This window comes from Dipteris shenzhenensis, chromosome 19, assembly GCF_047967505.1.
Source record: "Dipteris shenzhenensis isolate YYH24624 ecotype China chromosome 19, Dip_SZ_1.0, whole genome shotgun sequence".
NCBI classification, from domain to species: domain Eukaryota; kingdom Viridiplantae; phylum Streptophyta; class Polypodiopsida; order Gleicheniales; family Dipteridaceae; genus Dipteris; species Dipteris shenzhenensis.
The window spans coordinates 53680055-53702207 of record NC_141614.1 but is presented as its reverse complement, the minus strand read 5'-3'; the positions used below and the strand labels follow the sequence as shown (position 1 = coordinate 53702207).

At 46.0% G+C, this 22153-nt stretch overlaps 1 protein-coding gene across 1 annotated transcript in view; it reads right to left on the bottom strand.

Annotated features, from left to right (window-relative positions):
* LOC147890643 (protein CANDIDATE G PROTEIN-COUPLED RECEPTOR 2-like) overlaps nucleotides 1-9713 on the bottom strand; it is a 71364-nt gene extending 61651 nt beyond the window's left edge. The window contains exon 1 of the mRNA XM_087390834.1: nucleotides 9271-9713. Coding sequence (XP_087246960.1) covers nucleotides 9271-9636 — 366 coding nt within the window. The 5' untranslated portion in view covers nucleotides 9637-9713. The remainder of the gene's footprint in view (nucleotides 1-9270) is intronic.
* Nucleotides 9714-22153: the final 12440 nt, after the last annotated feature.

Genomic DNA, 22153 nt, shown 5'->3' with positions numbered 1-22153 from the left:
TTGCAGATTCTCCAAGCCGTTCACTGACGCTAACCCCTCAGGCTGAGCCAAGGGCAACAGGGCTCAACTCAGCCGGGGTGTTGTTCCTGTTAGGTTGTATGGAGGCGGCGGCTATGTACGAAGGTGGCGGTACGGGCTAGCTGGTACGAACGGCGACCTATTGTACGGTGGCTTGTGTACGAACGGACGACGACCTACTGTACGGGACCCTCCCATACGGCGAGGTACGATCGAGGTACGGGAGAGAAAGAAAGAAAGAAAGTTTATTAAAGTCTTCAGAAGACCGATGGGTCTATGAGACTGTGAAAATCCTAATACAACAAGCTGTGGTAGTGGAGCTACTAAACGAGCATCCATACCAATGCAAAATGCAAAAATGCAGAATGGCAGTACTAAGTCCTAAGTACAACATAGTCATGTCGATGGTCGACTATCTATCAGTCTTAGCATCGTCATCAATATCATCATCATCATCGGCAGCAGCAAGATATCAGGATGGATGAGGCAGTGGAGGCATGAAGTCGGTAATAGAGTGCTGTCAGCCACTCAGAGGTGCAGTCCTCGCACGTCTCCTGGTCGTAGCTTTGCGTCTGACCACGGCTACTGTGACCCTCGTCGGTCGGGCGCGGACTCTAAAGGAGGCGATGTCCCCAAGTGTAATCTATGTGTCAACCCTCTGTCTGAGCTGTCGGGTCACAGGCTCCGGGTCACGATCATGTCGAGGCCTCGTCTTGTGGGGGTCCATGTGATCTAGCTGAAAGAACTCCGTGATAGAGCTCTGAGAGGGATCAGCCGAGGAAGAAGTCTCCTCCTGTCTCCGTGCTCGAAGTATCCTCTCACGGTGTCTAAGTGCCTCATGAATGAAACCTGCCAAACACCGCTGGTCTGGGTAGGAGAGGAAACAAGCCAAAATCCCATAACTATCCCTGAAGAGGCAATGGAAATGCCCTCGGATCTCATAGTACACAAGACACCTGAAGATGAAATGCTCCTCTGTCTCAACCTCCTGCATGTCACACAGTGTGCATATGCGCCTCTCCCTCGCTCTGCTCTGCCGCTCTCGATGCAAAGTCTATGTGAAGAGACCCGGAACTGCCCAAGAGAGATCCTCAACAAGTAGAGTAGGTGAATCTGCGTGTATCCTGGTGGGTCAATGAAACCCTCTGCTGTGATATGTAAGAAGTGATCCCTGTAGAAGCTAAGCTTCACTAGGAGTTCACTCGGTCCCAACCAGGTCCGAAATGTGTGTAGCTGTAGTAGATCCTCACGGATAACCCGGTTGACCTTGTGTGATAAGAGGGGAGAAAACGGAGCATCCATGCTGTACTGGAAGGGAGGTAGTCTATCCATGCAGGTTCACCATGACACCTCTCCGATCTTCAGGCTGTTCTGAAGGAAGCTCTCCAGGTAGAGAATCTGAAAAACAATCTTTGAAAGATTCTAGAAACTGAATTTTTCATTTTTCTAAAGGACTTATTTCCACTTGAGGTAACAAAGACCATGTATGCAGAAATTGCAGATTTTATTGATTTAGCAATGGAAATATTTGATACAGCTGGAATGCACAAAATTGAGAGTTCTTGCTTTAGAATCAAGAACTACCTCCTTTCTACGGAACCACGGCATACCCAAAATAGCATCATAATGCTTGAGAGGTGAAACATAAAACTCTTCGTGGTCCACATAGTCAAGTACATGAATTTTGAGCTTTCCAATCAAAGGTGTGACTTTGACTGGATCCCCTTTAAAAACATGTTTTGCATCCAAAGATAATCCCAATTCTTATGTCTTAATTCCTAGCCTCAAAGCTAGATCTTTTGAGATGAAATTATCAGTAGCTCCTAGATCAAAAAGAATTGAAGCATTCTCATCTCTTACTTTACCCCATGCGAGGCAAAGCTCTCAGTTTCTTGGTTCTGTAGTTATGCCCAACATATCGGGGACTCCTCCCACCATAGTCTTCGGCGGTTCTCTTGGCGTTTTCTGCTCCCTTGGACCCGAAGGCCTTTGGGGGGACTGGACAGCCATATGCCCTAATTTTCCACAATGGAAACACTTACCCTCCTTTCAGAAGGCCTTTGACTTCCCTTTGAAGGGCTTGAAGGGGCCCCTCGGCTTCTAAGGCTGAAATCTCTTTGAACCTTGGGTTGGTGCCAGCAACCCTCTTGCTAGTATGCACAAGCTTTCCCAGGCTGTATGAACATCATCATAAAAATTCTTGGGCAAAAACTGCTCATAAAACTGCTTCTTAAAGTCTTTCCATGTCTTTGGAGCCTCTTCTACAACTAGAAGAGCTCCCCGCCAAGCACTGGGATTGTTTGTCTGATGAAGACTTACAATCTTTAACTTGGACTTCTCGCCATAGTGTCCCGTTTTGAAAGCTCTATCAAACTCACAAATGAACTACAAAGCATTTTCAATGGCTTCATACTTTCCATTATATGTAGTGAACTTGACCGACTTACCACCTTCCTTGAAGTTCTGGATCTCCTTTTTCTGCGCTTATGACGAGAGCGTCCTCGGGATACAAAAGAAGATGAGGAAGAGGAAGAAGAAGAAGGACTAGAAGAACATGGGCTTGAACTGGGAGATCTCGTTCCATGCTTTCGGCTTCGTCTTCCGTGAGGCTTCGACCTCTTCCCTCTTTTTCTTGAAGTATGACACTTTAGGTGCGATGCAGGACTCTGAGAACACTTCCTTGAAGTATGTGAATGCTTAGAAAGGTCTTTTGATGGAGAAGTGAGAGAAAGCTCTTGATCTCTCTTTTCTTTTAGCGACGTTGAAACTTGCTTGGTCATCATCTCCTCGAATAGATGCTGAAATCGAGGCTTTCACTTCAAAGACTGAAACTCTTTGATCTTTTATTTCACAAATCCTTCACTAAGATCGTCTTCAGATCCCTTAGAATGCTTCTCACTGGGTCGTCTAGAGGCTGAACTAAGCCTCTTGGTAGCTGAACTCCCTTGCTCCGTAACCATGATGTTGAAGATGGAAAAGTGAACCCACCGAATCAACTTGACTGGGCCTAAAGCAATCAACTGCAAAGCCCCTACTCCATTCAAGGAGGTAAACACTTACGGGTGAAGACGGAAGACGGTCTGATGCACGATGAAGTATGGGTGGGTGTGGCTCTTGGTTGTATGGTTCAACCACTAGTCCAGGATATGAAACAAAAATTGAAAACAATATAGACGATTTTGCCCATCCTGCATATCATGTGCCTGACGGAGGTCTTCACCGAGGTCTCTTCCAAGTAAAGTCTTTGAACCGTTGCTACCAAGGAAAGTAGCAAAACCGCGCTTTGATACCACTGAAACCCAAACCAAACCTCACGAACAACTTTTAGCCCTAATCAGTAGCAAGACAACACCCTCCACATGAAATCGCAATTCACATATTGGCATCCTGGGACAAATCACAATCAATGCAGGACTCCTTTGAGAAGCTTCTGGGCACCTATGCAATCTGGAAATCCAAATCGCAGCAAAAAGGATGCTCTACGAACAAATCGCAGCAACTAGGAAGTCTACAGATGGCCTGACAGTCAAATCGCAACAGATGTAGGCCTTATCGCAATACCCAGGGCAAGATGACTAGCACTGGAAAATTCCATATACTCCTTGGGAAACGTGTTGAAGCTGTGGGAATCAAATCGTCATCAAGATAGAGTGCTGGGAGAGAAGGATAAGGAGCAAAAGGGCTGGACCCCCTCGAAAGTCTTTATTGCAATAGAATAAGGCTTTGTACAGCTGGCTCTCACGAGCATGGACTGAGTACAATCTGTATGATCTAGAGCTCTGAGGCACTTCTTTTATACACTTAGCGTCCAACCCGAAAGCAAGAGCTTTCTAATAAGCTGGGGCTAGCTTTTAGCTTTTTTTCTAAGCCTAAATCAGGCATATTTTTCTCAGAAAGCTGAGCTTTCCCTCAAATCAGCTTTAGGAAATTGCACTGGAGTTTCTGCTGATTTGGCCTTGTGGGGTCCTCCATAAAGTAGCCGCCCACATCTTGGTGCTTTTTGCCTTGTAGGACCTGCTTTTTGCACTTTCCCTTAATTCTAGGGCCTTTTGAACTCCTCTTGGTCCTACACATTACCACAAACAAATACCAACACTTTAACCTGTTGAAGGTTAGTCTAATGCATGCATTCTAGTTCTTGGATTATTTCTAATCCCTTGTAGGCGTCCCCAACAGTTTTATTTTTACAAATGCAAGGCAAAAGTTAAAACAGTAAAACTTATTCTTGGTTAACCAAACTTCTCTCATGTTCTGTCTCCGCTCATGTTTTACATTATGTATTTCTCCACTGAGCTTTGCTCTCTCTCTCTCTCAGTTCTGTCTCCGCTCCCCTCCCCCCCCCTCCCGTAGCCTCTCCGCTCCCCCCCTCTCGTAGCCTCTCCCTCCCGTAGCCTCTCTGCCCCCCCTCCCGTAGCCTCTCCGCTCCCCCCTCCCGTAGCCTCTCCCTCCCATAGCCTCTCCCTTCCGTAGCCTCTCCCTCCCCCCCTCCCGTAGCCTCTCCGCTCCCCCCCTCCCGTAGCCTCTCCCTCCCCGTAACCTCTCCCTCCCGTAGCCTCTATGCCCCCCCTCCCGTAGCCTCTCCGCTCCCCCCCTCCCGTAGCCTCTATGCCCCCCCTCCCGTAGCCTCTCCGCTCCCCCCCTCCCGTAGCCTCTCCAGCCCCCCTCTCGTAGCCTCTCTGCTAGCCCCCTCCCCCCTCCCTCCCGTCCATACCTGCTCCCGCTCCCGTCCATACTTGCTCCTACTCCCGCTCCTGTCCGTACCTATACCTGCTCTCGTCCCGCTCCCGTCCGTACCCGCTCCCGTCCGTACCTGTACGCCCATACCTCTTGCTCCCGTTCCGCTTCTGCTCCCTGCTCCCCTAGCTGGTTGTAGCAAGCTCTTGAATTAGGAACCCCTAGCTGGGCTGAACCCCCAGCCCAACTAGGGGGTTAGCTCAGCCAGGGGGTAACAGGAGATATGGCCAGCAAAGCATGGCCCAGCCGACCTTCCTCCTCTTCAAAAACCCCTTCCACTCCAGCAGCCTCTAGTAACAAAGCCAAATACTCCACAGTGGCAGCCAGGACGCCTTCCCCGTATGCACATATATATGAACAAGGTGGTCTTTTTGACCGACCAATTCTTGGATATCATGAACAAATTTTCCTACAAGATCAAGTGAGAGAGCTGAGGATGCAGCTAACGGATGCCATAGCTAGAATTCAAGTCTTGGAAGGACCTGGTAAGAAGGAAGTCATTGACGAGGTTATAAAGTAATGCTTCCCCCCCTAACCCCCAACTAGTCTCTGCAGTCAAGAATCTAGTTCATACTGAAATGCAGACAGCCAAGCAAGAAGTGACTGTGGAGTTTGATGCAAAGGTCAACAAAGCTGATATTCAGGAAGAGATTAAAGAACATGCAGCTAGAAAGGATAATGCTTTGAAAATCAGAATTGGGGGGCTTCCAGATGGATGGTCTAAGAAGATGAATCTTTTAGTGATACCTTAGCACATGTCCAAACAGCCATGCCTACTATTGACTGGACAGCAGATGCCGATGACAATCCTGACAGCCCAGATGATGACGGTGAAGCTCGAGTAGTTCATATCGGTCAACGTAATGGCCATGCTATCATTACGTTCAACTCACGAGACATACGTATAAAAGTTCTGCGACAATCTCACAAGCTGAAAGGGACGAAGATATGGATAGCCAAGGAACTCACCAAGGCTCAACTGAAGGATAAGGCAAAGGAATTAGCAAAGGTTCGGGCTGCCAGGAAGGATGGTAAATGGGCAGTGTACCGGGACGGGATAGCACTCATTAGAGAGTTTAAATCAAAACCAAAAGACTCAGTCTTAAACTGATGTAAGGCCAACTATATATATGTGTGTATGTTTTATCTAGGCTACAATATAGGTACTCTCTAAATAAATGGAGCTGCTTTTGCACTCCTTGGGAGCTGCCCTGCGCCCTCCCTAAGCTGATGTACTAGATGGCTTTCATGTTGTCCCATAGACCTCTTGGTCTCCTGTGGACATTAATAGACTCTCTCTCTCTCTCTCTCTCTCTCTCTCTCTCTGTGCACCAGTGGAGATTGTCACATCTGTACCTGCCTTGAATCCTCTTCCGAGACCGATCTTCAAGATGAAACTAGCTATGCAGGCCAACCTGAGCATAGAGTATGAGGCACAAGCACCCTGGAACAGTGGAATAAGAATGCCTCAAGGATGGGGCCCTTTTATAGGCTGGAACCCCAGCCAACCAGCTGACTTTTTCTACAGACTGGGCCAACCCAGTCTGTAGGTTCTCCTTCAGTCTGGACTGCACGACCTGGTCACGTGGCAGCCTGCCACTGGCCCGCCCCTGTCTGCACCTATTTCTGACCATTGCCTAGTCCAAAAAAGTCATGGTTCTGCCGCATGGTAGATCTCCTGCAGCTTCTTCGGATCTGCATTTCTTTGACCTGCTGGTGCACCTCGAACAGCTTCTGCAGGCAGGTGACACAGCATCACTTCCCAGCTCCAATCGCCTCTGTGTCAAGTACCGCTTTGACCTGTTCTTGAGCTCTGTTGCAGCCCCGACAAGAACATACAGTTGCTTCTACAGTCCTGCAACCTTTTCTGCCTCAGGCACCTGCTCCATACCTGCTGTTGGTGCTGTACCATCTATCATACCTTCTGTACCTGTTGTACAACCCACAGTACATTCTGTACCTAACAATAGTTCTTTTACTAGGATGCTGCCCCAAGCAAACCTTATCTAGGATCCCCGTCTGCTGTTCATGTAGCAGCCATCTTGCTGCCCACATGGCGGCCTCAGTCCATCCCCCTGGCCACAACATGACATAATGTGAACTACGGAGGATCAAACCAAATAAGAAAAGCCACAAGGGGAGAGACACAAAGAGCAGGCAACACTCAAACGGTTTCACTGTTCCTATCAACCATACAATGAGAGGCTATGTATATAAATAGCCTCAAGCACACCTTTACACATCATCATGCCATGTAGCATTCATCCTGATCTCTCCACCTCATATGTTATCTTCTTCTCTCCTGCAATCATAGATTTATCCTTAATACCACTCTCTTGCACTCTTCTGCCTTCTCTAGCATCACATATTTCAACACCCCCCATTGATGCTAGGCCGGTCATAACCAAATACCTATGTCATCAGAGATGTGTTAAATTACAATGATAATTTACCCCCCTTAGTCCCCTATCAAACTCATTAGCCTGTGTTATCACTAGGATGTACGAATTTACACACTCTCGTGGAATCCTCCTCAAAGGTAGGATGCCACTCACATAGCTTCTTAGCTTCCTTGGCTACATCATCGGCGCCTAAGGCACACTGTAAAATTCTTTATCGAGCAGAAGATATGCTTATTTGAATTTCGAGTCAAACATTGTTCTATGGATGATGAGGTGGCACTCTGGATGTGGTTGCCACTTGGTACTTTGTTGACCATTGCTTGGCTAACCTCTTTCTCACCTGAGTTAACGTAACTGAACCATGGTCAATTCTGACCTTACCATGTGCACAGAACCCTTATCCATGCAATTTCATGGCCGTTTCTCATCTTCACCCTGCCGCCCATGACTGTAATCTTATTCTCTCAGTAGATTTTGCTTAATGGTCAACTTTTGGTAGCTTTTCTTGCAGGTTCACGAGTCCAGGCTGATGGTCTGCATCTCGGGCTCCTGCTGCAACTATTATTCTTGAATTGCTATTGTGGTCGCCTTCCCAGACGCCGCTCATGACTTGCGCGAGATTCTAATCTTGGTGGCATATCCTGCCTACCATGCGTGTCTTATGGAATGCATCTTTGGTTTTCCTGCTCGGATTTGAGCTGTCCCACGAACAGGCCGTCGCTTTTACAGGTTGATGTTGCTGCCATGAGCAACTTTTGGAGAGCTTCCGTCAAGCCACTCCATGAACAACTGGCATCCTTTGTGTCTCTCGATTCCTGCTTACGTAGGCGTACTTGCCTCATGGGTATTCTGCATCACATGTCATCCTCAAGATGTCAATCACATCCTCCACTTACTCCCACAGGCTCCCCAACTTCAATTCTTTGTCCGAGTTGTGTTTCATGAGACCAGGCGTTCCAAGATCCTCCTATGAAGTATAATGTCCACCCTTAGCACAAGATATACCTAGTTTAACCAGCCTAACCAAGGTTACACTCCAATCCTGATCTAACATGTCAGCACCCATTTTATCCCACCAAGGATGTTCCCACAGGTTTTCGACCTCAGAGATTCCTCCCTCCCCAAGATATACCCCGTTTTGCCAACAGCAGCAACTTGTCACAGACCGGATCCATGGACTTTGCCGCACACTCCGATCAAGATTTTAAGCAAGATCATAGTGTGTCGTATCCTTTGGCCCTTAAGCTTTGCATGTACCACTAAATGTCTACTTTGAGCACGTGCAGAACCTTCATTTGATCTGAAGTATTTTGACAGGACAAATGTGTCTTAAACTTGGCCGTAGAAATATGGAAAACCTGGCATCTTTGCGAGCCCAACAAGTGGAAAAGTTTCATGTACAGGACAGCAGCCAATCTATGGAAAGAAAGCTGAAATTGGATAGCAGCCAGATAAGGATGCCATCTTTAAAGGAGGCAAGAGTTATTTGATGACCACATATTTCTTCTGTTCCCACGTTGTGTCAGTCAGCACGACACATCCCAAGGGCAGCCAAAAGAATCCTCGGGTACATCATCGGTACTTTGCATTTTGCGACAATTTATGGCAGACCCAAAACCTAATAGAAAAATTGTAATCGGAGAAAGCTCTTGTGAAGGGTATTCACGCCGTAAATTGGCTCCCTGTTTTCATATTAGTATTGAGCTTGCAATTGACAAGCTGTGTGGTGCTGTACTGTCCTACATCATTCATGAGCCATCAACCTTTCACTAACAGAAAGTTTTCAAAGTGACTTTGATACAAGTTCACAGCGTGTAATGCTTTTCGGTGGCTATACAAAACTTGACCGATTTGTTCAAATACAATAGAAAAACAGTCTTAAGTCTACAGATATCATATCATAGGCCTCTGATCTAAGTTTCGGAAAAGCTACATATGTTAACCTCATCACATTGGGAGAAAAACACTTCTAAGTCTACAGATAGGCCTCTATCATCCCATTGGGAGATAGAGTAGAAAAATAGTTTTAAGTCTATAGGCATCATATCATAGGCCTCTGATCCGAATTTCGGAAGAGCTACATTTGTTAACCCAAAAAAATATCAAAACAACAAACCTGGAGGAGGAACCAGATGAGATTTAGGATCGCCACGGCCCAGAGAAAAGCATAATAGGTCGCCATGACGTACGATCGGCTATGTAAAAGCTTTTTCACGCTCCTTCGCGCGCGGAAAACCAGGAACGAAAGGAAAAGGACGACGGGCAAAGCGGCAAACAAGTCGTACCAGATGCCATGCTGTCTACCGGATCGAACCAGATTGAAGCAGCTACCACCTGGTTTGCCGTCAGGAGGGGAACTAGGAGCTCCGAGAGAAATGGGCGAAATTCCATTTTCCATGGTGATCATTTCCACCCAAGAAGAGGTAAGACGATCATGAAGCAAAACTGCAAATTTTTCTGGAAGAGGTCGATTGTGGAACATGCAATCAATGGGCTGAAATTTTCTCAAAAAATGACACGAATTCGGCGCCAAGGCTAACGGCGCAAAAGTTGATTTTCTTTAAGCGTGCTGTGATCTCTCTCTATTATATATAATCTGAAAAATCTGAAAAGCCCATGTATCATTAAAATTCCTTGAGTGCTTGTGTGTGCGAGAGAGTGTGCCCACACGTGCATATGAGAGAGAAGACCACACATGTGAGTGTGTGCACGCACACCCACTAGTGCGTGTGTGTGTGTGTGTGCATGCAAGCACAACGTGAGACACAAATGAGTGCATGTGATATTAGATTGAGACACATGAGTGCCCTGGTCAGACGCAGAGCTACGACCAGGAGACGTGCCAAGACTGCACCTCTAAGTGGTCGATAGCACTCTATTGTCGACTTCATGCCTCCACTGCCTCATCCATCTTGATATCTTGCTGCTACCAATGATGATGATGATATTGATGATGATGCTGAGATTGATACATAGTCGACCATCGACATGACTATGTTGTACTTAGGACTTAGTACTGCCATTCTGCATTTTTGCATTTTGCACTAGTATGGATGCTCGTTTAGTAGCTCCACTACCACAATTTATTGTATCAGGATTTTCACAGTCTTATAGACCCATCGATCTTCCGAAGACTTTATTAAACTCTCTCTCTCTCTCTCTCTCTCTCTCTCTCTCTCTCTCTCTCGATCATGGAGAAAGAGGCACAAGGGATTAAAACAGCGCATGACTGTCGAGCCTATGGGACGAAGGTACAAAACAGATTGTGCATGGCTATGTGGAACTGTAACGACACCCTTTGGTCTGATCCAAGGGGGTTCTCTGAGGCCTATACTAATAGAGATCTCTTTACAGTGAGACACCTAAGAGTCTTGAGAGAGGACTACCCATTGTGATAGGATACACAGGACCACCTACCATAAGAAGAAGATGAGAAGAGAGAGCAGGGTATGAGGCTTTGGGGGTCTAGTAGGTCTCTTCAGATCACATCTAAGACAACTCATAACTGTGATATGCAAGGAGGGTCATCCGTGACACATGTGGATACGAGTTCAGCCACTTACTGTGATTGATCTTCATGGCAATAAGTTACTTTCCCTCGGATACATCGTCCTATGCTCCACGGAGGGCCACAACCCATATGAGACAATACACAATGACAATCTTGGCGTTCCCTAGACAAGGGGAGACCCTCCACCTAGAGGATTTCAATGCATGCACGAGGAGCAGACAAGTGCGCCTATTAGATTTTGGATCGAGCCCCCTCAGAGTACCAAAGATGAACCCGATAGAGCTCAAGACAGCGAGGCATTTGGATGACACACCACGGTTGACAAGGTATGGGCATCATCCACTAGAAGAACATGACTTGATCATTTATAATAACCTTCAGTGATGGCCATTATCTAGAGGGCTCACTTGCTTTCCATGTTGTGTCAATGGTTCATGATGCTACCGCCATCTCATTCCCATGCCCTTCAACAAGGAAGATGCCCCAAAACTCATGGTTTGATGACGAGTGCAGAGAGATGAGATCCCACCTCATATGCGACATATGAGGCATATTGAATCTCATGTTGTCTTACACACCATAAGAGATGGGTTTCCCTCTCCTTTTGGGAAGGAGACCCCACTACTACATGGGGGCTTCTATTAGAGGGTAAGCCACCCATTCCCATCACGGACCCAACAACCCGGCACACATATGACACATCGCTCTATGATGCTCGAGCCTAGACACCATTTGATATGTCCTCTCTACCCAAGCCCACCACATCCATCTTGTTCACTACATGGACTATGTGGGCTACATTACGCTAACTCCATAACAAGATAGCCTAGGACCATGAGGGGCTACAAATAGACAGTATAGGCAGAGTTTGCCAAGACACCACTCGAGATTGATGCCATTTTTTAGATAGTGACAAATCTTCATCAAATATGGGCCTAGAGACTACTGAGGTTGGCATTTGAGTCATTCACATGACTAGTGGATAGAGGGGTTAGCACGATTTGGTATGTACATATCTCCAAACAGTTTGCCAATCATGGCATTCAAACAAATTGACTCCCACCTTTTCAGCATAGTTTGGATGTCCCGTTGTTACGAGAATTGGAATTATCCCATTAGTTTAATCCTGCAGTATTTAGTTTAGTGAGATCCAGCATTTTTGTCGCGCAGCTGATGCATGAAGGTTAATTGATTGTGGTGATTAATTCCAAGGTTATCTTATGCTTGAAATATTTCATTACTATTGATCGTGTGAATCCAGGGGAAGAGTAATTGATCGGGCGATGGCATCTGGCAAGCATGATCCGCCATATTTTGGGCGCGTAGGCGCAACTCCAGTGATGCGGGGATGAATAAGGCTTATGCCTAATTTTTTATATTACAAAAGCTTATGTACATAATTAAATTTTGGAATATTAGTGGCTTGGCTAAGTGTATAAACTAAAGTTAGAAAAAGCTTTATTTTTAGAAAAAGCCAGCTATTCTAGAAGGTGGATGGGCTTTTTGTAAAAGGGTGTATGGAGGAAAGCACGAAGGCTTTTGTATGATTCATGCTCGGAAGCTTTTTGGGGAATATACATAAATACATAGGAGGTGGAAGGAGAGCACCACTCCTATGGGGGGAGATTGTACCCAACACGCTTGTTCTGTCTCTTCCATTTGTGAGTGTGCGTGTTTTCGAAGAGTGTTACTGTGTTTTTCAAGGATTTGCAAGTTTCGTGAGCGTTTCCCGTTGCAGTGGAACCACCCTCTGACATTTCAGTGGATGTATGGTTGGATCTATTCCAACTCTAGATGTCACACACTTTGGGAACCAGGAGTTTCCCACCCAGCCCTAGTTCTACCACAATCACTTCCTTAGAGTATTTGAGGACAGAGTGATTATTAGACCCCAGTACACCTAGAGGAAAAGTGAGTCCCACAGGCATTGAGGATTGCCATTTGATAGTTGTGGGTCTCATCCCACTAGTTAAGGATTAAGACAAGGAGAGCCACATGCACACTAGAGAGCAGCAAATCTGTAGACTATGCACATTGGAGGAGGTGGAGCAGAGAAGTACTTTCTGTGTGGATGATATATCACAACCTTTTCCAAGAGGTGTTGGGTTGAGAGAGAGAGAGAGAGAGAGAGAGAGAGAGAGAGAGAGAGAGAAAGATGTATTTACATTCATGGAAGGCCTCATAGGCCTATGGGACAAGATGGAGGGGGAGCTTGTCCATCTGGATCCCATGCCTGGTAAACCAGGTGGATATCCATGCATACCATGTGTCTGCTTCACTCTCTACTAGTCGTCAAAACATCATCAATGTAGGAATCAAATGCACTTCCTAGGTGGACTAAATTAGGTAGATTGCTCGTCCAATTAAGTTCAATTATCATCTCAACCACCATCGTGGGAGAGAAATGCCACTACTTTGGAGATAGACAAGAATAAGAACAAAATCAGCTGAAAGTGGGACATAGCCAAAGGCTAGAGCAAGAGGATGGTGGAGCAAGAGACGAGGGTCAAGTTGTGTGATATCGAGGAGGGTGGTAGAGATCAGGGTAGATCCGTGTGAAGTCAACAAAGGTGGTGGAGATGAGGGTAGGAGATGATGGAGCAGGAGATGAGGGTGGGACGTGAGGGTGGAGCTCTATGAACCTAACGAGGGTGGTAGAGACAAGGATAGAGCAGCGTGAAGAAGACAAAGGTAGTGGATATGAGGGTGGGAGACGAGGGTGGGAGATGAGGGTGGATCAATATGAAGTTGATCGGGCTACATGACACTTAAATAGCAAGTACCCACTGAGCCAACTCGGTGAGCTTTTCACCCTTCTAGTTAAGCTATTTTGATCAAATTTTAGCTACTTGATCACTTCAAAATGGCCATCATAAAATATTTTTTTGAACGTGGCACTTCATTTTCAGGAGGGAAAAGCACAAAGCTCTAAACCTCCTTTTAAGAGAGTTGCAAATTTTGCTGATCAGATAGCCATCCAATCATGTTAAATTACACGGCGCAGCGGAATAAAAACTGAATAAAGAATAGAGAGTACACAACAAAAACAAAATTTCCTTTCAATACTGATGTAGTACAGATGATGGCTCTATCCACCCGTGCGCTCCCACAGTGGAGCTTAGATGGCAATCTAAATAGATACTAGGTGAAGAGCTACTAGCTGGAAGATCTGATTTGGTCTGAACTGATCTGATACAATGGACTGGAGAGGTTGCCTCTTTATAGCTATGAGGGCGGTAGTCAAATCAACGTAGTCGGTGGAGTTGACCAGTCAACCTAGTCAATGGAGCTAACCAGTCAACCTAGTCAATGGAACCGACTAGTCGTCCATGTAATATTCAGGGAATATTCCCTATACCATCACCTCGGGGGCTCTCATCCCGGAACCCCCACCAAGGGGGCCAGCTGGTCCCCAGGCCCCAACAAGAGTAAGGGGCTCCCACACAATCAAGACAATGTGCCTCATTGTGCTACCAGCTTACCTACCCTGCCTAGCCCATAGGCTAGACTCACATAGATCACCTTTCTACCATCAATTGTCTCATTGATAGACCTCATCTGACATGCAAGTCAGGATCCATCCAGTATCCCGGGCTCACACATGGCTTCTCCTCGTATGGGGGCCTTACAACTTGAGCACCTTGGACCACTGGTGGTTACCAGGAGGGTGGGGCATTGAGCATATCTAATAGATCATGCAAGCCAGGTGGTTGTAGGAGCTTGGTGGCTATTTAGTTGGGTACAAGCCTGATGGCTAAAAAGCAGGGACATCAAGTAATCACAGTTAATCCTAATTGAGCTCCCAAGGCTAAAAATTAGTCTTAATTAAGCTCCCAGGGCCACCACTTAATCCTTACAAACCATAATTTTGTTCTCTGCTCCATCATTATTATAAGTCTCCATGTCTTGTCTATTGAATGCTATGGAGTTTTTGATGAGGCTCAGATTCCCTCCTACTATTCTTAATTTGTTGGTGACTGTTATCCCTTAGGTGAGGCTAACAATGGGGTTCGAAGTGTAGATACTTAGTGTTGACTACTCAAAAGTGGTGGATCATCTTGGACTGAGCACTGATTTGAGTAGAGGTGCAGGAGATTGTGGTAGATCTACCAATCAATAGTAGCGGCATGATGCAGCGAGCACTACTACTCTTTAGAAGGTGGTTTTGTTTAGTTAGGTGTGATGCCAGTCTCTGTAATCTCCATCGAGGCAAGTCCCATACTTTGTGGATGAAATTCATTGTCTGAAAGATGGCATCAATTTGTAGGAGAGTCATGGCAAACTCTACCTGTACTATCTCATGTGGAGCTGAGGGCTTCCTCCACTTGGTCTTCGGTAAGACACATCCCCAGAACAGTGCTGCATACATGGCCGTCGATCGCACTAGTGTGTCGAAGAGCCAGCTCTTTGTTGGTGGGTCCTGACTGCAAGCACTATCTCTCTACTCGAGCCAAAGCACCATGTCCTCATGTGAGTCATGCGTGGATTTTGCATGGGTCATCGTGAAAAGGGGTCTTATGAAGACTGCTCCCAGATATGTGTAGGACTGCACTATCTCCACTGGCTCATCACGATAGGTGAAGCTGAGTCGAGAGTCGACGAGTCACTGCATGTGAGGTGTTGAAGACCATAACCTTGGTCTTCCCAAGGTTGACTGTCAAGTCTCTCTCTCTACAAAATACCTGTAGTGCCTCCAGATGTCTCTATAGCCCTTTCACTAAGGATGATATGAGAACTATGTCATCAATGTATAGCAATATTTGTAAGGTCAGGTCACCCAAGTGTGAGCCCTTGCCTCCTAGGTGATCTCTATGAAAGATGTGATCTCGTTGATGTAGTGTCTGAAGAGGGTTGGTGAGAGTGGACAGCCTTGCTTCACTCTAATCATGCTTTCGACCCAGTCCGATAGACCGCCTGGAGCACGTACTCTGCCTTTGACTGACTCATATAAGCTCACCACACCCCAAATCAACGTCTCTGGAATCTGCATCTCTTGTAGTCTCTTGATCATGCAGGAATGTGGGACCGTGTCAAAAGCCTTTCGAAAGTCTACCAAGCATGTGTAGACTTTCTAATGTCTAGATCTCGCCTCCTCATGATAGCTCTCAAAGTGAGAATGTGATCTAAGGTAGAATGTCGCCTCCAGAATCTTGCATGTCCTAGTGCTCGTTGCCCTTGAGCCTCTGTATGACTACTGATCTCCCTCTCTAGAATTGATTTGTAAATCTTGGCCAGGGTTGACCAATCATGAGGGTGCCATAATTCCCAATCTCCATAAGGTCATCGATTTTGTGTACCGGTACAAAAGTGGTGGTGCTCCAGGCGGGTGGGAAGCCATGATAAATAGCTTGGTTGAACATGTGTCCTAGGACCAAAGCTAGAACCTCCTGCCATGCGCAAATTGCTTAGTCTATAGACCCTCATGATCCTGTGCTTTCCCATTGTGCAGTTGACAAAGTGCAGCCCGCACATTCTGTATGGTAAATAAGTGATAAGTGGTGGGTTTGGGCATAGAGGACATGTCCGGTGGTGTATGCATCTAGACATATCATAGAGGGAACATGCATATGTGTGCTAGACACCTGGGTTAGTAATGGTCCCCTCCATTAGGAAACCCCACCCAATGGCTGCATCTCCTCCTCGAAAAGATATGACAAGCTCATCCGTCCTATGTCTGAGAAAGGTCTGCCTCTTCCCATGCCTCAATCGTCATAAAATCCTTTGTACCTCAGATGACATAAGATGCCCTATGGTCAGCTCTCGTATGAGGTAGGCTTTCACCTCTCTGCACTCTGTATTAGACCAAGGCTTTTGGGGCATCTTCCCATCTCAGATTCGTATGGATTGAGTTGTGGGAAAGGATTTGGTGGCAGTGTCATGTACCATTGAGGTGCCCGAGGCACATGCGAGGTCTATGTCATCCTCAAGTAGGACTGGGAGTGCTTTGGATAAGTGACTCACGTATGCTGGGTTGAGGGCACAGTCAAAGTGGATCTGGACACATGTAGGTGTGATGGGAGCTCTCCCTATGGGTGGCATAGTGGCAGAGACATGGAAGGCCAAGTATGCGTGTTCAGCTCAAAGTGGGGGCGAGGGTACAATGAAATCGTGTATCTGTGATACAAGGGCTAGTTGGCCTAGTAGGTAGTCCACTGTGCTTGACCCACCGCCAAGTGGGAAACAGGTGAGTCCTCGAGACAATGGCCATCTCTAAAGACCATTATAGATGAAGTCATGGATTACCCCCAAATCAAGTAGATGTCGCCCATATCATGTCATGTGTGAGCATCCACGGAGCGTCTCAGCATCCCTAGCTCATCTACATCTAGTTCCGGACTATGTGGGGATCTTTGTCATCTATGAAGTCAAGCAGACCCACCTGTCTGTCTCCTGTCCATGCATTGAAGTCTCCTAGTAGGAGGATGTCTCCTTATCTAAATAACTCCATGATGTCATCATGGATTGTCTCATATGGGTTGTGTCCCTCTGTGTTCTCTCGTGCATAGGAAGACATGTCTGGAGGAAAGGAGCATATCGCCATAAAGATAGGTTGGGCATCCGAGAGTTGAACTCATATCCACATGTGTGGTGCAAGTCAAAGGTACAAATACTAAAGCAATGGAGTGATGTGACTGCAAGTAAACAACACACAAAATTTCAAGGTACTTAAGGTACCCTAGGGTCGTGTGCTCTAGGCACACCCCTTAACATGGTGTGTGCTTACTCATTACTACTAGGCATGTGGGAAAAAACCTCCACTAATTGGAAGTGCCCTGTGTCCTAGCTAGTATCCTAAATGAACATCCATAGCTGTTGGCTCTTTCCCATGGCTTTCGTAGGAAGACCATGGTATTCTCAGTATGTAGGGTTCCGAGGCTTTTTGTCACCTACAGATATATCAGGGTTGTCGTTTGTAGTATACATGTAGCTTAGGACCTCGAGTTTTATTTCAGTGAGAGACGTAGGCTTAAGTATGGTAAGCAAACATAGTGCATGCATGTGTAAAAGGAATGTGTATCATCATGGTTGAGGTAATGAAGGCTTTTGCCTTCATTGGGGGTTGCAGGGTGTAGGAGGAATATAAGGGTTAGAAGGAGGTTCTAGAGTTTAGAAGGAGGTTCCAAGGTTTAGAGAGAGGTTCTAGAGTTTAGAAGAGGTTCCAGGGTTAGAAGGAGGTTCCAAGGTTTAGAAGGAGGTTCCAGAGTTTAGAAGAGGTTCCAAGGTTCAGGGTAGAGTACATGGTGGAGAACTGGTCTCCCTCGTAGATCATGGAGGTTAAGGGTTGAGGAACTAAGGGTTTAGGGGGAGCATAGGAGTGGGAGAGGAAGAAGGTGTAAGAGCATGGGCGAAAGAAGAGAGAGGAGGAGGAGGGAGGAGGAGAAGGGTGGAGGAGGAGGGAGGAGGAGGAGGAGGAGGAGGAGGAGGGAGGAGGAGAAGGGAGGAGGAGGGAGATGAGGAGGAGGAGGAGGGTAGAGTCAGGTTGGGCTTGAAACTCATAAGATCTTCAAATAGGGAGTGGTGGTGGACACCAGCACTAGCCAAGGTTGGAGGAGTTGCAAGGTTAGGACATGCTTTTGGGTGTGGAGTGCAAGGAAGCATGGACACTTGAGACAATTGCTTGGAATACTAGAGTAGAACTCAACACAATGCCCCAAAGAGTGTGGGCTTCATTCCCCATTATGGGGTATTTATACAAGTTGGAGAGCTTCTCTCTCTGCATGTAGGGATCCGGGAGTATATTGTCTCTGTGCCAACATGGACTTAGGAAGAACAAAATGTGTGTGTAGAGTAGCGGCAAAGCTCCGCTTGTACTTGCATAAGGCTAGAAATAATCCCTCTTAGAAATCCAACTTGCATGTTCTACATGCAAGTTCTACATACGATTCCTACATGCAACTCCTACATGCGCGTTCTACATGCAACTCCTACATGCGAGTTCTACATGCAACTCCTACATGCGAGTGCTACATGCGACTCCTACATGCGAGTTCTACATGCAATTCCTACATGCAAGTTCTACATGCAACTCCTACATGCGAGTTCTACATGCGAGTTCTACATGCAACTCCTACATGCGAGTTCTACATGCAACTCCTACATGCAACTTCTATATGCAAGTTCTACATGTAGAGAGAGAATGTCTTACAATGCCATGTGCGTAACCCAGTGGTTGTTGAGCTTGTGGCATGCGAGTCATTCCTATTGTAATGCTTTTGTACCATACAATTTATGGTATGTAGTCAGGAAGCTTCTCTCCTCTTGAGGAGGGGTAAACGGTTGTGAATTTTAGAGAGGATCTTGTTGCTGAGGCTGCGGACTCTGACATCGAATCTTCTTGGGAAGAGGTTTGGCGAGGATCTCGTTGTTGAGGCTGGCATTTCTTGCTATCTTGCATACATGTTGGATGCGATTGCACCCGTATCATTGAGCTTGTAGATAAGTTTATATGCAAGTCAGATATTTTTGCATTTAGGAGACGGCTGTGATGTTTGGCGGGGGTCTCATTGCTGAGGCTGCAGACTCTTTTGCCAATTCATCTTGAGTTTTGGCATAGCTTCTTCTCTTGCTTTGTGAATTCGTTGCATGCCTGGAGAGTATGGAATGAAAATGTGTGATACTATTATTGATGCAATCTATTATGTGCCTATGCAAAATCATGTGAGTGCAGTGATGTGTCGATTAGATAGGGACTAACTATATGCTTATTTATAGGATTTAATAGGAAACTAAGACTCAATCATCCCTAATATGAAATTGATTAGGTCTTCCTAAATGTGCAAAAACGTGCATATGCTAGTGAGTGTGCGTGTAACAATCTAGTGCAAACTATATGTGCAAAAATGTGCATATGCTAGTGAGTGCGTGTAACAATCTAATCCTAACTAAGGAAGACTTGGTTTCCCAAATCTTCGTTTTTATCAGGGATGGCTTGTATGTTGTAGTAGCACTTCAGTCGGCTCCCATTTATTGTTGTGTTGAATGGGACTCCATCCAATGTTTCTAGTAGCACAGCTCCGATGGGATTCATCTTTCGATAGGGTCCTTGACCTAGATACTTCAGTTTCCCCTTGTGTACTTTGGCATTGTATAATAGGACCAAGTCACCTTCCTTGGTGTCTTTAGCTTTAAGATTTCTGTCAAACCATGCCTTTCTTCTACGTTTTTCTATTGTCATGGCATGGTAGGCAACTAGTCTTGTCTCTGTATGCTTCTCCAACTGATAGAGTCTTTCTTTCAAGGATTCATGGTCTCCCATGCATTCCTGTATTGCTATGCATAGGCTTGGTATTACAAATTCTAGTGGGACCACAGCTTCAAGGCCGTACACTTATTGAAAAGGTGTGTTCCCTGTATTGACCTTGAGTGTGGTTTTGTATGCCCATAAGGCTGCATTCAGTTTCTCTACCCAATTAGAACGCAGTGGTTCTACTACCTTGGTGAGGATAATGCATAATGTTTTGTTGGTGGATTCAGCCTGTCCATTCCCTTGGGGGTAGTAGGGTGTGCTTTCTCTATGGATTACCATAAAGCTAGACAAGAGTTCTTGGATTACCTCATTGACAAAATGTGTGCCTCTATCCGACACAATTGCAATGGGGCATCCAAATCGGGTGATCACATTTTCGTATAAAAATCTTGTTGTGCTTCTGGCATCTGCCTTTCTGATTGCTTTAGCTTCACAATCATTGCACGGATTAAATGAGAAGCTCCTCTCCACATGGGCATACCATACGTCATTCAAAGTTGCCACAGGTCTGACACCATTCAAGTTGGCATTCAGGATGGAGGCTATCATGCTAGTGGAATATGTCATTTCGAGCCTCCGCATTGTGAAGGCTACTTCCACATGAGTTGATAGAGTCCCGACTCGATGATTGGAGCAAGCTACCATCCATAGATCAGCCTTATTCTCTACCACTCCCTCCCCATGAGTTGGACCATGGTGAGGTGAAACATTTATGGGCTCCATGTTCATGCACATAGTCAGCCACAATACCTAATACTTTGAAAGGAGTTGCACAGAGGGAAATGGTAGGACGAGGGGTAGATTGCCATTTAATTTAGGAGCACATGTTCTAAGTAGCAGATTTTGGATAGCGCCACCATCTCCTCCCTAGGAGGGGCTTGGAGGTTTGGTCTTTAGCAAATGGCCAGAGTGGAGAGGCCTAAATCTGATTCTCTTAGGTAATAGCCCTGGAGGTCTTTGATCATGTTTAGTTCATTGTAGGTCATGCAGTTTAGGTGGGCCTTCAGGCTGGTGAGTTTAGGGTCAGGCTCATAGAGTAGGACCCAAGCTCTCAGTGGCTTAGTGATCAGTATGAGAGCACACAGCTTTGACATGCAAGCCACATAGGTTTGTTGGTTTGAGTTTTTGTACCACTCCTCTAAGGCTAGATGGGTACAATAGGGGGATAGGGCGACCAAATAGTTCTTCCATGATCAACTAAGATTAGCTTCAGAGATCATGGGACGAATAGCAAAAGATGCACATAGACCCTCAGGAGATCCTAGAGTTGACCACAGATTTCTTTCGTTAGTCGTTTCATTTGGAGGAGGAGTCATCAGTGATGCTCATAACCCGAGAGGTAGTTTGGGTGCATGTCCCATTGGTTGTCCCACAGATCTTGAGTAGCTAACTAGAGGCTCCATTCATTGGCTAGGAGCACTAGGAGGCCCTCAAAACTCTCCCTCCATAGAAGTGCCTAGGGGAGGATGGCTTGACCTTGACCATTTGCCATTGCTTTTGGGAGCACATTAGCATTTCACTCCGTTTGGTCTGCTAAGAGATTTTTGACGCGGGCTTGTTGCTCACGTAGTCTTTGATTTAAGGTTGGATTTGTCTAATCCTAAAGGAGGGAAATTGGACATCAAGAAAGGATACTGATCACTTTAATGGACACCTCTTTATAAGATCTTGACCAAGGTGGTCTTGAGCTTGTGATTGAGGCCCCACTTATCGAAGACATGTAGACCTATTTTGTTTAGGAGCACAGTATCCTAGACAACATCTTCACTTTCTAGGAGGCAGTGGATTGGGCCAGAGGGGAGTTGCAATCTTTTGCCATCCTTCTCTGAGATTTTAAGAAGGCATATGATAGAGTGAAGTGGTCTTTTTTGGAGGGCACCATGCAGAGATTGGGTTTCTCGGAGAGATGGATCAAGGGTCTCAGCTTTTTATGAAAGGATCTCCAGCTAGTTGATTATCAGGGGATACAGGGGAGGCATTTTCTCTTTCTCAATTGGTTTAGTAGGGCTGCCCCCTCTCCCTTCCTCTTCCTTTTTTGTAGTGGAGGCATTGGGCTATTTTCTTCATTCTAAGGTGATCAGTCTCACAAGGATGAGGTTGCTGATATGGTAGGAAGAGGAGCTATTAGACTCAGAGTTTGCAAATGATACATCTCCATGTGTGGAGGGATTAGCAATGAGCCTTGAGGCATTCAAGGGGGCCCTAGCTATGTATTATGAGGCCTCTGAGGCCCGCATTAAT